General features: G+C 41.3%; 1 protein-coding gene across 1 annotated transcript in view; it reads left to right on the top strand.

The window, feature by feature from the left end:
- The window catches only part of NHSL1 (NHS like 1), a 154,788-nt gene that overhangs the window by 96,444 nt on the left and 42,446 nt on the right, over positions 1 to 15,898 (top strand). The window contains exon 3 of the mRNA XM_056852540.1: positions 5,606 to 5,733. Within this exon, the coding sequence (XP_056708518.1) occupies positions 5,606 to 5,733 (128 nt within the window). The remainder of the gene's footprint in view (positions 1 to 5,605; positions 5,734 to 15,898) is intronic.

Raw genomic sequence — 15,898 nt, 5'->3', positions numbered from 1 at the left:
GGCCAAATACCACTTTGGGGATTTGCCTATGAAGCACGCAGGGGGAAAGCCCCCATAAAACAATATTATGAGTGCAGTGAGCTACTGGGGGGGACGGGACGGGGACTAGTGTTGTGTAACTTTAGAAACTTAGGCTACAATTCTAACACACTCACAGCCACATGGGAGCCTATGATGCCATCTCGCATTGCTGAAGTATGTGAATGACATTCGTATTGCCTGACCATTCTGTGCTTCAAGGGTAGCACTACAGGTTTACGTGAAGGGAAACTCGGAATAGTTGGGATTTTGCAATCACGTACTCTTTCAGACGCAGAAAAGAAGTGTGTCTGTAAACCCATAGTATTTCCTTTGAGCTTTCCCAAAAATATCATGTAGTAGAACAACCAAAAATCATGGTTAAACAAAAAGGTCGAAGGGACTTTTACAGGTACCTCTTCCCTCTTGCACATAACTATACATTTCAGCCTTTTGTGTCCTTAGGTTTCTGTATAAACAGTGTAATCTTCTGAAAGATTCTTTCTGCCAGTATATTCTAGTATTCAGCATACACGATGCTGTCTCAGTTTAACAAAGGCTGGCTTTGAAGCCTGGAAATCTGCTGAGGTTTTACAAGAACTTCTCAGTTTCGTATAATGTTTTTAAAATGATAAGTAACCATGTAACATAATGAGCTCAGGAGAGGAGAGATAATGATGAGAAAACAATGAAAATGGTTATCTGCCATAATCCTGCACCTCTGAATTTAATGATTAAGGTTGGCGTTGTATTCTATTCAGAATGCTGCAATTAAAATCTGCCTTTGTCTGGGGAATTCAATTCCCAGTCTCAACAAAAAGGACTTTCTGCTTTAGAAGTTGTCAGAGAGAACATTTTAATTTGTTTCTCCTTGCCACGGATTGCCTGCTTTGTGGAAATCTTAAAACTAGTTGATGAATAAATGTAGGTTAAAGAAAGCTTGGTTCTGACTTCGCATGGATTTTACTTCTTTGGAAAGCAAAAGGAAACATCTGCTTCCAGGTTGTTCTTCTAGTAAGTCATTCTGTATAGAAAATTCCTGGAAATATTGGAGCTGGGAGCTTTTTTCTACAGAAGAAAAAGTTGAACCTGTGAACACTATTGCACAGTATAAATCAGACAGCTAATTCTGTTTGACCAAAAAGAAAACCGTGTATCTTTAAAGGGCACATCTTTCCTTCTTGTACAGAAACTAAAAAATGTTCCCTGTTTGTTAAAGAATTTTCTCAACTCTGCAGGGAGCAAATGAGGACTTGCTTCCTAGTGCAAGTCCGTGGCGTGTACATGTGTATATGTAGAGGAGGGGCAGTCCTACTGGTGGTGTTGGGAACCTGTTTCTATTATTTTTCTTCTAAGCAAATCCTTAATCTTAGGGCCATTCCACACATAACATGGGAGCAAACATGTGTTTGTACATTGACAGAGATGCTGCAAATCCTGGCTTTCTGTATATCTATCTGCATTTATTTCCTAATGATACTTCCAAATTGATAGCCATGTTAGTCCACAGCAGCAACATAAAACAGGAGACCAGTGGCACCTTAGAGAATTTATTCCAGCACAGCTTGCATGAGTCAGAGTGAGCTGTTAGTCTCTGAGGTGCCACTGGACTCCTTTTTTGTTTTATTTCCAAATGTGTTATTTCATTTATAAGAGCCCACCTAAAAACATAATGTAGGAAGCAGTATATTTTTATAAGAGATGTTACATTTGTTTTCCTGTGCCTTTGGAATGGTTTCCTCCCTACTGAAATTCTCACAGTTTTCATACAGTTTAGAAATAACCATAGGCACCATTTTCTTGTGTTGGAGAAATAAGCCTCAGAAAGATACGGGGGGGTACCACTGTGTTTTCTTTCCCACGAAATGGTTTCCTGCAAGTGGTAGTGAACATACTTAAGATATTGTTCAAGCAGTTATTTAAAAAGCCATGGTTCTGGCAACTATTATTCTGTGTTTTTGAAATTGCTGGTTTCCAGGATACGGGATGTCATTCATATTCACAAGTTTTAAAATAAAGCTTGTGTTGGGGAGAAAAATCAACACTTGTAGAAGTGCAAAGAAAGGCTACCTAAAGTGGTCTGGATTTCTATGCTGGCTCTTCATGAAACCTGTTAGTATCATGGTAATCTATGCTGTAAAAACAAAATTACATTTATTGGAAATATAATCTCCTACTACCCACCCCCCATTCATGGCTGATTTTCTGGAAAGGTAAAAGTAGCAGTTGGACTAGATGGATTACTGTGTTCACCCACATGAAGATTTCATTTTTCCCTTATGCTCCGGCGTCTGTTTATGCTTCAGCCATATTTCACTGAATATTAATTAGGGAAGAAGACAGAATCAGGAAGCTTCTGTAGAAATGATAGGATTCTGGCCACTTTTAATGCAAGGAGAGTTGGTTGGTTGGGACACAGCAAGATCATTTCTGCTTTACTCAGTTTTTTCATCACCACACTTCCCGTTTTGTTTGAAGATATTTTTTTTAATTGATACTTTTGTTCTAAGTATCATTAGGAAAATGTTATAATAGCTTTCGTCCCCTCCATGCAGAGAGGTTAGTTGAGTATTCTCTGCCAAAGCTGCTTAGCAGATGGTGCTTGAGTAGTAAGCAACATCCATACTCTGGTTTAAAGCATATTCTGGATGTCTAACAGACTGGAGAATAAAACTGCAGCCCTCCCTCATCAGTCCTCCGTCTGAAAGAGTACAGCCGGCGGCCATCTGTCAAACCACCCTGACTTTTCACGAAGGTCTCCGTCCATTTATTTTGACAGTTTTTGTATCTTGAAAACAAAAATTGTCTGAACATTTTATATTATCTAAGTTCTCTGTTGCCATGTATAGTAAATGCTTTTACTTTTATGTTGTGTAATGTAAAAACATAATTTGTGTTGGTATAATGCTTTCTAAGTCCTGTTTTTTATCACTAATAATAGTTTCAAACTGAAGACCTTATTTTAGGAATTACAAAGGGTTAAAATGTAAGGGCAACAGTAGGATGGGTCAGATGTATCATTCAAACCAGAAACCACATTTGCTTCACTTCCAAGCATAGTTAGAAATGAAAATTTGAAACTGATTTGTGATCCTGTTTTGGAGGGGATGTGCATGAACACTGGGATTGTTTGTGTAGCTCCAAACCAGTTTGACATTATATATGAACCATCCCTGGATGTGTTATGTTCTATTGTATGAGAAGCTGTTAGAAATAACAAGTACCGTATATACCCGTGTATAAGCCAACCCGCGTATAAGCCGAGGTGCCTAATTTCTCCCCAAAATGGGGAAAAATTAGGCACCCGCGTATAAGCCGAGGATTGGCTTATAACCCCTCCTCCCCCAGCAGGCTTACCTGGTGCGCAGGCAGGCGCCCCCCCCCCCCCCGCGGCCCAGGAGGCCCCGCAGGCCGCTCCTAGGTCGCTCCAGGCCCGGCGAAGGCGGTGGCGGCCCCCCCCCCGCGGCCCAGGAGGCGCCCCCAGGGCGCTCCTGGCCGGGGGAAGCCGCGCGCGCCTGGCGGGGACCTCCAGCGGCTGCAGGAGGCCCTCCTAGACCCACTGCGCGTGCCCAGTGGGGGTGGCGGCGGTGGCGGCGCGGCCCTGCAGCGACCGCAGGAGGCCCTCCCAGGCTGGTGCCGGCCGGGAGGAGCCGGGCACGCCCGGCGGCAGTGGCGGCGGCGGTGGTAAGTTCCCCCCTCCCTCCTCCTCCCTCCCTCCCCTACCGTATTGACCCGCGTATAAGCCGAGGCCGGCTTTTTCAGCCCTTTTTTTGGGCTGAAAAACTCGGCTTATACGCGAGTATATACGGTATGTAAAAACTCAGTAAAAGCTGGGGGGCGGGGAGAAGGGCGTGGCACCAATACTGTTCAGTTCATTTTTATGGCTCGTCACCCTCCAGTTATGCTTCCATTGAAAACATTGGGCAGGAAGGAGGGATTACTGAAGGGATGCCACAACAAAAGTCTTCACCCACTGGAAGAAGGTAGTGCTATAAGGGGGCAAACGGATATTCCTGGGGATGGAGCTCTGTGATCTCGGTGCCATTAAACTCAAAACGCAGGGGGGCACCCAAAGCAAGGGCTCAGAAGAGGGCTGCAATGGTTAGGTGACTTCGTATGGGAGTAGGCAGTCCTTACGGTATGTTGGCCCATGTAAAGGTCAAAGCCAGTCATCTTTAATTGGGCTCGCAAACAGCTTGGGAATCATTGAAGATGTCAAGTCAGGTTTATTAATACAGTCTATTTGACCATCCAGAAGTTAGTTTATCATATGGTCGAACTTGATAAAACTGTAAAAACTGTTACAAATTACAAAAATTGATAAAAATCTGGTATTAATAAGATATACAAAATTAGCACATGACACAAAAGTGGCTTGCCAATTTAAGATTACTACAAATATAAAAGTATAAAAGAGTTCAACAGTTTTTTCTCACCCTATTTTTGCATTTTTTAATTGCAATGGCGCAGAATTTAGCAGTGGGGAGCGAAAGATGATTAATCTCCCCCATCAGAAGCTTCTTAGACAGGAACTCAGCCGACTTATCTGGGAATCAACTGATCACGAGATCAATAAGTCTAATATGAGCCCCATGATAAAATGGACAGTTGAACAATACATGTTCAATAGTTTCTATGTCACCTGTCCTACAAGGGCACAGCCTTTCAGATCTTGGGATCTTCTTATATTTTCCACCTAAAACTGCTGATGGCCGGGCTTGGCATCGGGCTAAAGTGTTGGCCTTCCTATAGTTTATGAGTTCCAAGTGGGAGAGATAAGCCGCAGGTGTCACTAGGTGTCTGGATTTTTCTGGTGATAAAAAGAAAGGAGATTTTCCCTGGTCTACTTGAGGTTCGATATCTTCTACCCTTTGCCATTGAAGATGTACTGATGCTGGAGTGATATGGGGTTTCTACTTGCCCTCCTCATGACTGGCAAATCCAGAATTGTTTTTTTAACGCAAATATAGTCAAATATGCTTAATCTGTGGAATGTGTTCAGGTCGCGAATTTTTGTTTTTCTTACCACAAAATTTAGGTAACTTAGCACAGCATAGAATGTAAGCAAGCAGTAGTAGCTAAGAATATTTTTGATTTTGAATCTTTAATATGTTTTGCCTGTAAGCAAAGGAGGTGTCTGTTTCTAAGTGGGTTCTCTCTGCAGACTCAAAGGTCTTCTAGGGCTTCTAAAGTACTTCCTTCACTGAGGAGGTAGAACAAAGGCAGGACCAGCTATTTGCTTTGAGGTTGCGACACTGTTTGGTTTCAGGTTCCAAAGAAAGGGAAAAGTTTGCTTCCTGTATGGCAACAGGGAGAGACTACCAAGGCCAGGGACATGAGAAAGCTTGTGTCTGTGGCCAGACCAAGGGTGCTTGGTTACAGTGTGCCTGTCTCAGCATTTTGCCTTTTTCTGTCTTAATCAAAGCGTTTTAGATTTTATCATTAAGGCTCAAGAAGCAAGAGGGCATCAGGAATCGTGTCAGTGGATGCCATAGCACCTCCGTCTACCACTATGGGGATTGCTGGCCCAGGCATAGTAATGAGAGTTGGTGATAACGTCTTGTCTTCTTTTCTCCACCACCCACAGAATGTGACAAGCTCCGGAGAGATGGCTATCGAAGTTCTCAGTGCTATTCTCAGGGTCCAACCTTTTCCTCTTCCTCCAGTCCGCTCTGTGGAAATTATCAGGATGACTATGAAGAAGTTGAACAAAAGGTAAGGAAGACACAATGTGGGAAACAGTATTAGATATTTCAAAATCATATAATCCTACATACAAACATACATGCCATATGTGCACAATATGCTTCATTCAGAAATTATGACCTTATTCTTAGAGCCATTCTGTTTTGAAAATGGCAGTTTAAGTTGGTTCTTCTATAGAGGTTCAGTATATGCAAGCAAATTCAAGTGCAAATATCCTGGCTGAATGATAGATGAAAGCACTGATTTTGAAACAGGTTAGGTTAGTTTTTACTTTTATGGACAAGTAGAAAACACAGCCATTATCTCTTTGTAAATACTGTAGTTCTGTAGAAAAGATGAGTGTTCAGAATTCACCTGTTATTGTATACCTTTCTCCCAAGTTGATATAGATAAATGGCACAATCAGTCTTTCACAGCCTCCTCACATATGTACAAGAAAGCATTACAATAAAATACTAAACAGAGTTTTTTACCCTTTTAAGTCCACTGAAATAAATGGTCTTAGAAAGATACAAATGAGAACTCGCAAGGACTTGTGGGAGACAACTCATTTCCCCTCCCCCACTATTTCCTCTTTCTCTTCCCTGAAAGCTCCCATAGCCTCTCCCCTTATCCTGCTTCTTTTTCTGCTTCCCACCCAACAGTGAACCTACATTTATAGTGGGGCCAAAGCAGCTTATATTATTCTCCTTTCCTCCTTTTTATCCACACAACAACCCTGTGAGGTAGGTCAGGCTGAAAGTATGTGACTGGTCCAAAATCAGCCAGAGAGCTTCCGCATCCAGATGGGTATTTGAACCTGGGTCTCCACGACCCTACTCGGAAGCTCTAACCGCTATACCACACTGGCTTTCATAGGACAGCAGCTGTTGAACACTAGCAAGCAGCCAGGCCTAGCTGAGTCATGCAAGTTGATTGGTTCCCTTTAGGGTTGCAAGCTCCAGGTTGGAAAATTCCTAGAGATTTGGAAGTGGAGCCTTGGTAGGGTGAGGTTTGGGGAGGGGAATAACCTCAGCAGGGTATAATGCTAAGGGGTCCACCCTCCAAATCAGCCATTTTCTCCGAGGGAACGGCCTCTGTCATCTGGAGATCATTTGTAATTCCAGGTGGTCTCCACACACCCCACACTGGAGGCTGGCAACCTTTGTCCGGTGGAAGAAATGGCTGCTTTGGAGGGTGGTGTCTATGGCCTTATACCCTTCTCAGGGTCCTCTCTTCCTCAAACCCCAGGTGTCACCTCCAAAATCTCCAGGAATTTCCTAACCTCGAGTTGGCAACCCTATTTCCTTCCCACCCAACAGCCACCCTCCCTGTATCTGCCCCTTTGCCTTCTGCTTTCCCTCTCAACCCCCACCGGCAGCCTCTGCCTATGAAAACTGTGGCCAAGTTGTGTGATTTTAGCCATTGGTCCAGGCCCACTTTCCCCTGTATCCTCCTCCTCACACTATTTCCTCTTTCCCTCCCCCAGCAACCCCCATATCCTCTCCCCTTTCCCTGCCTTCTTCTCAGCCATTCACAAACCTACCCCTTTCCCTGCCTTTCATCTTCAGCTCTACTTATTTTTTATTTGCTTCATTTATAACCCAGCTTTCTCCACAGTGGAGACCAAAGCAGTTTACATTATTCTTCTCTCCTTCTTTTTTCTCCTAACAACAACCCTGTGAAGTAGGTTAGGCTGAAAGTACGTGAGTGGTCCAAAATCACCCAGTGAGCTTCCACAGCAAGCCGGGGATTCGAACCTGGGTCTCCCAGACCCTAGCATGAATCTCTAACTGCTACACTACACTGGCTCCCATAGGTTGGCTGCTGTTCAACAATAGCAAGCAGTCAGGTCTAGGTGAGTCATGTAAGTAGCAGAAAGCCTGGTGGTTGCTGCTAGGCCTGGCCCAATAAATCTTCCCTCAAAGGCCAAAACAGACCACGAAAGGGCCCTGCCCCCTGCCCCCCTCTGCCTTTTATTGACAAAAACCAAGCCTAGAATGCAGTGGTTTCCTAGCAACAGCCACTGAAGGCGTCTGTTTCTTAAAGTTAGTCACGCCTTTTATCATTTTTTAACCTTTTTTTTTTTTTTTAAGGTTTCAGATTTTTCTTCAATCCCCGGGGCATAGTTCAGGTTTGCAGAAACATCTGTCTTGCCAGTTCACAGCTCCTATCAGGGTATGTGCCTAGTACATAAGTCCAAGTTCTCCCTATGGTATCCTTTAGTCATCAAATCGAATAAGCTCTTTTCAAATTGTTTAACGGAATTCTTGGCCCCAGGGTTAAGGAGAGCGTTTACAACGGCACGATTTCAAACAACACCTTCAGCTTATACTCATGGCAGGTATTAAAAAATTCCCAATAATCTAAGGCGATGTCCCTGTTCCATGGATTCAATAGAGGACCTCCCACATCTTTTGTTCAGTTGACTCCTTTATGACTCCATTTGTTTTAAATTAACCCAGCATATCCCAGATGTATTAAGATACAGTTGAGGGCCGACTTAGATTTTTAATGGCAGATGTTAATTCTAAGATCATGCGTAGTGTGGCTTTTTAAAAATCATGTTAGCATCTAAGTTAAGGAAGAAATTTGTTGAAAATGAGGCTCCGAAGTTGCCATAGTAAGAATATTTTAAAAGGTAAAGGTCCCCTGTGCAAGCACCGGGTCATTCCTGACCCATGGGGTGACGTCACATCCCGACGTTTCCAAGGCAGACTTTTGTTTTATGGGGTGGTTTCCCCTTGCCTTCCCCAGTCATCTTCCCTTTACCCCCAGCAAGCTGGGTACTCATTTCACCGACCTCCGAAGGATGGAAGGCTGAGTCAACCTTGAGCCGGCTACCTGAAACCAACTTCCGTTGGGATCGAACTCAGGTGGTGAGCAGAGCTTTTGACTGCAATACTGCAGCTTAACACCCTGCGCCACGAATATTTTAGGGGAACTATAATGTTTAAACGTGACTGTTTGTAACATTTTAAAACTTTTATTCATGTAATTCTGGGTTTTGTGGGTTATATATATTTTTATGGTTTTAATCTGAATATTGTTAAGGTCTGTGACTAAAACATTAATAAAAATTGATTGACTGATTGATACACAGCTCCTATCACCGGATTTAATTATCCTCAGATTTAGCCGACTGGGCTATTAGTATATAGACGGGGACCTGCAAGAAACTTGCAGGAGCAGCTATCCCATTTTCCCCACCTCTGCTTCCTCCTTTCTCCCCCTACTTCTTTCAGTCTCTCACTCTTTCTCCCTCCTGCCACCCCTTTTCTTACTCTTCACAGCTCCAGTCACCGGATTTAAGTATCCAAAGATTGGCTGACTTTGTTATTAGAATATAAGATGATGATGATGATGATGATGATGATAAGTCAGTTTAGAATTGCACTCTGTGTGTAATTATGTTGGCTGTTGCTTGTTATTAGTTTGTTTCAGACCGTTGTAATCTCCTGTGATTGAAGCCACCTCTTAGTAATAATGATTCCTTACGGAACTTTAGTGTTCTGTTTTGTATTCTTAGAACGTAATTTGTTGGGTTTTTTTACTACTAGTCACATCATGGAAACCTATGGTACAGATTTCATCTCAGTTGCAAACTGGTTATTGGTCTATACAAGCCACTAATAAGCCTTATTCCACCCCCCACCCCCATTGAGGTGGTGTGGGGTATTATTAATGATGATTGAACTCATATATGTGGAGGACTTTGAGTACTTGAGAAAAACACGATATTAAAGGATATTATTTCTTACCTTCTAGTTTATTTCATTGTAGGTTGAAGGCTGAGTAGCAGTCCATGAAAAATTCTAGGCATAACACAGAGGGTTCAATGAAGCCAGCTTGTCCTCAGCCAGGGTCAAACGCATACTGCAACATGCTTGCAGCCCCATTCTTCTTCAAGTGTCTGTGTGCAAGCATAGTACAATTTACTTTCAAGTAAATGTATTTATAATTGAATGAGTTTAAAATTCAAACATTTTTTGTCTTAGCTAGTTTATGGATTGGGATGCTTACCACAATAACAAGAGCAATTTATGTGTCAATAAATGAAATCTTGGGGGAGATTGCAAACTAAGGGGCAATTTCAAGTCTGACATAGTTTAATAGCTAAGCACAATAATCATTGTCTTGGTTATTAGCTTTCTATGAAATGTATCCTATAGTACTGTATAATTGTCATTGTTCTAGAAATAGTTTACTGAGAAAGGAAAAGATGAATGGGTATGTGGTATATGCAGTCTGCAAACTTTTGAACAATACCTAAGAGCCATCATTTCAATGGTTTGCAAACTTCAGCCATGTGCTTGCAGGATTCCAGTTGAAGGGTATTGTAAATGTTTGGCTATAATTATTCTTTCTGCCAAAATGAGTTATCTTTAATGCTACTTTTGGTTAAAGTCCAACGTACACTATCTCAAAGTAGAGCAATCCTTTCTCCATTTACTTAAAAATGATACTATTCTTAATTATCACTTCTGTCCATTAAATATAAAATACTTTATTTGGTTATTTTTCTAGCCCTAGTTTTTCAAATTTACATTACCTTAGGGCATAAGGAAGTGGGGTTTTTTTTGGGCATTCTGTAATGTTACACTCACCTGTGTATTCTCATTTAGCTCAAATGGGAGGAATCCTCTTTGCAACTGCAGGATAGATTATTAATATCACTTCCTGGCATCCCACTTACTCTTTGTTCAGTTGGCTCAAGGGCGAGACTGTCTTTTGGACAATAGGGATTCTCTTGGGATTCCCTCTAGCCTGATGTGCAGGTTATAGGGAATATATCAGGGAATCCTGTTATGTCCATAGTTCCCTCCTTTGGGATGATATTACTGCCTGTATATTGGCAGAGAGAGGGAAATAAATGCTGTACATTCCTGCTATTTCTAGGAAACATAAAGCGATGCCTTACAGTTTCAAGGCATACCTCAGCTCCTCTTGTGGCCCATTAATCATAGAGTTTGGCCCTCAGTGAATTAGCCATAACCATGAGTTTTTCTCTTTGCACTTCAGTATTTCAATGGCCAGACATTGCTTGAAGCTTTGCTCATTACTCATATTTTATGTTATAAAAATATATAATGCTGAAATAAGAGGAAAAATAGAAAACAGCAATGAGGCAATATACAGGATATGGTAGAGCTAACCCACCAACCCCCTTCCCCCTCTGACATTTTTATTCTCTCACATATTTATTTATTTATTTAAAATCATTTTCTGTATTTTCCCTTGTTTGAATCAGATTACAAACATCAAAATTATAAATATTTTAAGAATCAGTTAAACACATTGCAATATCTAAAAATCAACTGTAAACCATAGTCCATTAAAAAATCTAGCCCAAAGAACAAACTAAGCCTCAAAAAGCAATAATTCTGAAAGTTGAATAAGAGATACTATGTCAGTTACCAATAACAGTAAGACAACTCAGTCAATAATCTTCTTTATGTTTGAACCCTCTAGAGGAAATCATTACTCAGGGGTCAGGGTATGGAGAATATGGAGTAACTGTAATCCCAGCCATAGATGAACACTATGTTAGCCATAGTGTTGGCTAGCTGGCAGTTGTGGTCACCGTAGCAGTCTACATCAGGAGCTGGGACCGTGCACTACAGAAGCTGTAGGCAAAATTAAGGCTAACTGGTAGGATCCGGGTCAATGAGCAGGACAACTTGTGCGCTTGGCTAGGGCTTGCCTGAAGCCTACTCAGGGATGTAATTCTTTAGGAGGGAGGTGTGTGTTCTATGTCCGTTATCCTGGAAGAAATCCGCTTCTGTTAAAGGACCAGATCTTAATATTGTCGAAGGCTTTCACGGTCAGAGTTCATTGGTTCTTGTAGGTTATCCGGGCTGTGTAACCGTGGTCTTGGAATTTTCTTTCCTGACGTTTCGCCAGCAACTGTGGCAGGCATCTTCAGAGGAGTAACACTGAAGGATAGTGTCTCTCAGTGTCAAGGGTGTAGGAAGAGTAATATATAGTCAGAAAGGGGTTGGGTTTGAGCTGAGTATTGTCCTGCAAAAGTAATGTGCTAATCATTGTCCTGTAAGTATCAAGATAATGTGCTAATGATGGTATGGTATGTTAATATGGAACCATTGTATCCTGAAGTGATCTGTTAATGTGTGTAATCCAAAGCTAATCTGCATGGCTATTGTTGAATGTTGTCTTTGTTAGTCTGGAGGTTTTTTAGAACAGGAAGCCAAGCCTTATTCATTCTTAAACTCTCTTCTTTTCTGTTAAAGTTGTGCTGATGTTTATGAATTTCAAGAAAATACAACAAATACCACCAAGAAAATACAACAAATGCTACGATCAGCAAAAGACAAAAGAGACCCCCTCACCTCTGCAGGAGTATATCGTATACCTTGCAGCTGTGGAGAAGTTTACATCGGGACCACAAAACGCAGCATTCAAACAAGGATAAAAGAACATGAAAGATACTGCAGACTTGGCCAACCTGAGAAATCAGCAGTGGCTGAACATGGACTGACACAAACAGGGCACAGGGTCTTATTCCAAGACACTGAAAGACTGGACAATTCTATTTTGTCAGATTGCACAGAGAAGCCATTGAAATTCATAAACATCAGCACAACTTTAACAGAAAAGAAGAGAGTTTAAGAATGAATAAGGCTTGGCTTCCTGTTCTAAAAAACTTCCAGACTAACAAAGACAACATTCAACAATAGCCATGCAGATTAGCTTTGGATTACACACATTAACAGATTACTTCAGGATACAATGGTTCCATATTAACATACCATACCATCATTAGCACATTATCTTGATACTTACAGGACAATGATTAGCACATTACTTTTGCAGGACAATACTCAGCTCAAACCCAACCCCTTTCTGACTATATATTACTCTTCCTACACCCTTGACACTGAGAGACACTATCCTTCAGTGTTACTCCTCTGAAGATGCCTGCCACAGTTGCTGGCGAAACGTCAGGAAAGAAAATTCCAAGACCACGGTTACACAGCCCGGATAACCTACAAGAACCAACGACCAGATCTTAGTTTATGAATTGTGTCCTCCAGCCAAGGTAATTTGTCTCCTGTTGCCTCTGTGACTTTAGTATGGCAACAAGTAGAGGGGTGTGTGATTCTTGTAGCTGAAGGAGTTTCCAGGGAAGAGTTTTTGAATGGTGGCAAGGAAACATTCTCATGTACAGCACATAAGAGAGCAATAATCCCTCTTCATTCAAGGACACCTTGATTACTGCTTCTTGAGATGGTTCAGGAAGAGGGTCTACTATTAGGAAGCATCCTTGATGTCCCAAGATTCTTCTTCTGGTGTCTAGGTCCTCGGGTGTAACATTCCCATTGACACTTCTTTCTGGCAATGAAATAACTAATGAAAAGATCCATATAATATGAAAAGTGCTTCATAATAAAGCTATCACTGTGTGTGTAGAGGACTGTGGTTCACATGTTGTTTTCCTCAAAAACTCAAAGGAAAACTAAGCCTTGGACACAGGAGGGGTCCATCACATGTAACCTTTTTGTAATGTGTGAAATGACCCTAATACAAGGTAATACTTTATAATAGTCTTATTGCAATAATCCACTTGTCTAAGTATGTCTCCCCATTGTGAGCCTGCTTCGTTTTTGACTGATGTTATTCCGAAACATCCCACGCCAAATCCTGAGATATATCCTTTTAATTGAAATATGACATTCCTGATGAACTCCCCTCTCTCATATAATACTTTTGCACTACATAGAAATGCTTCCCAGCTTTCCAAAACGTCTTGTGCCATGTAAATGTCTGACCAGGCTGTTGTGTTATTGTATATGGGTGTTTTCATTCTCTTTCCTTTGTCACTCATTCTCTTTCTTTTTTCTCTCTCACTCAACAGTCTAGTCTGTTAGACTGCCTTCCTCAGTCTTGCCTTAGCATCTGCTGTTGTTTGATTCCATGGAAAACCAAGGTACCTAGCCAAAAAGTAGGAGCATCTAGCTGTAATAACTGCAGTTTGATGTTCTTGTTGCATTAGAATATCCTCAAGTCTTGTGCGCTTACTCTTAATTTGTTATCTGATGTTACTTTCTTCCTTTTATCAAAGAAATCTTGCAACAATATTTACTTTCCCTATCCTTTTCATTTTAACTTTTTCCCCCGCTACCCCTCAATGTGTGTAATATGATAGACTAACTTGTTTTTGTAACCCTCCTTATTTGTTAACATTAGCTGTTTCTCCAAACTGACTTTGGGAATAGTTACTAACTTTATTATAAACTTTAGATGATTGTATTTGTCACAATAATGTATGCAAATTACAAACTACGTTGTATTAGGTTTCACTTGAGATTGGAAAATAACTTTGACTCTAGGAGGGGAGAGAGAGACTTTGGTCATAATTCAGTGCAATTAATATTTATTTCCAGCTTAGATCATTAAAAAGATATTAATTATATTCTATCACTGTCATTGAGATTTAAGTCACGTCTTCAAATCGGACCAAAGGAATTGGATAGCAAAATTACTAGAATTTGAAAGCCCTATTTTAAATGTTAAAGTTTGTGAATAGATCTTGGTTAAGAAAGGGCTAAGTCTTGTAATGCTACTGCGCTTCTTTGAGTATGTGTCACATTGTAATTTCTTAGAGTGTGTAAAAGAAACCATTAGGTTCCTCTAATTTCATATGCCTTAAAGGAACAGTACACATGGTCAGCCTTCTGTAGTAAGTATGGAGCTCTCCTATGGGAAAGAATGTCTCGTTTTCCCTGGGACCTATCATGCATTCTCCACCATGTATGTGAGAGCGAAGGGGCCACTAGGTTGGATCCTTTTGAACAGATCCACGTGCACAGCAGCCTTTCAGCTGCCCCCTTCATGCCATTCTTGGGGGTCCACCATGCTTCAGGAGCAGCATTTCTGGGGGCATTTGAGGTTGCATCCACAGGGGGGAGGCAAGAAAGTTGTACTCCAATCTCCTTCTGATTTCTTGGCTGTAGTTTCCCTTTTGGTTGATGATGGAGCCAAGGAATAGAAAGTCTTCAACAATTTCAGTTTCCTCATTGTCAACCTTAAAGTTGTGTAATTATCCTGTAGTCATTACTTTGGTCTTCTTGATGTTCAGCTGTAGTCCTGCTTTGGCACTTTCTCTTTTAACTTTGAGCACTAGTCATTTCAAGTCTTCGTTATTTTCTGCCAGTAATGTAGCATCATCGGCATATCTCAAATTGTTAATGTTCCTCCCTCCAATTTTCTCTCCACCTTCATCTGAATCTAATGCAGCTTTCCTAAGTATATCTTCTGCATGTAGATTGAAGAGATAAGGAGATAAAATACATTCTTGTCTAACACCTTTGCCAATTGGAAACCATTCTGTTTCTCCATATTCTGTCCTAACCATGGCCTCTTGTCCAGAATACAGGTTGCGCATCAAAACAATCAGATGTTGTGGCACACCCATTTCCTTTAAAACCAGCCATAGCTTTTCGTGATCCACACAGTCAAAAGCTTTGCTGTAATCTATGAAACACAAGCTGATTTTCTTCTGAAATTCTCTCGTATGCTCCAGTAACCCACGTACTGTATATTTGCAGTATGATCTCTAGGGCCTCTTCCTTTTCTGAATCCAGCTTGAACATCAGGCATTTCTCGTTCCATATATGGTAACAGCCTTTGTGGTAAGATTTTGAGCATCACTTTACTTGTGTGAGAAATTAATGTGATGGTCCGATAGTTGCTGCAATCTTTGACGTCTCCTTTCTTGGGAATTGGAATGTAAATGGATCATTTCCAGTCTGTGGGCCATTGTTTCATTTTCCATGTCTGTTGGCATATTCTTGTCAAGATTTTGATGGACTCCGTTTCTGTGGCTTGGAATAGCTATACTGATATCCCATCTGCTCCTGTTGATTTGTTTCTCTCAATTGCTCTCAGTGCAGCTTTCACTTCACTTTCTAAAACTATAGATTCTTCTTCAAAAGATTCTTCTTGGAAGGAATCTGTCATCCTTTAATCTCTTCTGTATAGTTCTTCAATGTATTGTTCCCACCTTTTCTTTCTTTTGTCCTGTTAATGTATTTCCATTGTCACGAGGGGTGGTAGTCCCCTCTGTGTCAGGTTCTCCAGCCAACCTGGGCAATTCCCAAAAAGCCACTAGCTCAGACAGGTAAACTTTATTGTAGAAGCAAAGGGTCAAGCTATGGCAACTTGCAGTTTCAAA

Source organism: Euleptes europaea, chromosome 7, assembly GCF_029931775.1.
Source record: "Euleptes europaea isolate rEulEur1 chromosome 7, rEulEur1.hap1, whole genome shotgun sequence".
Lineage (NCBI taxonomy): Eukaryota > Metazoa > Chordata > Lepidosauria > Squamata > Sphaerodactylidae > Euleptes > Euleptes europaea.
This window is presented reverse-complemented; position numbering and strand designations above follow the sequence as displayed.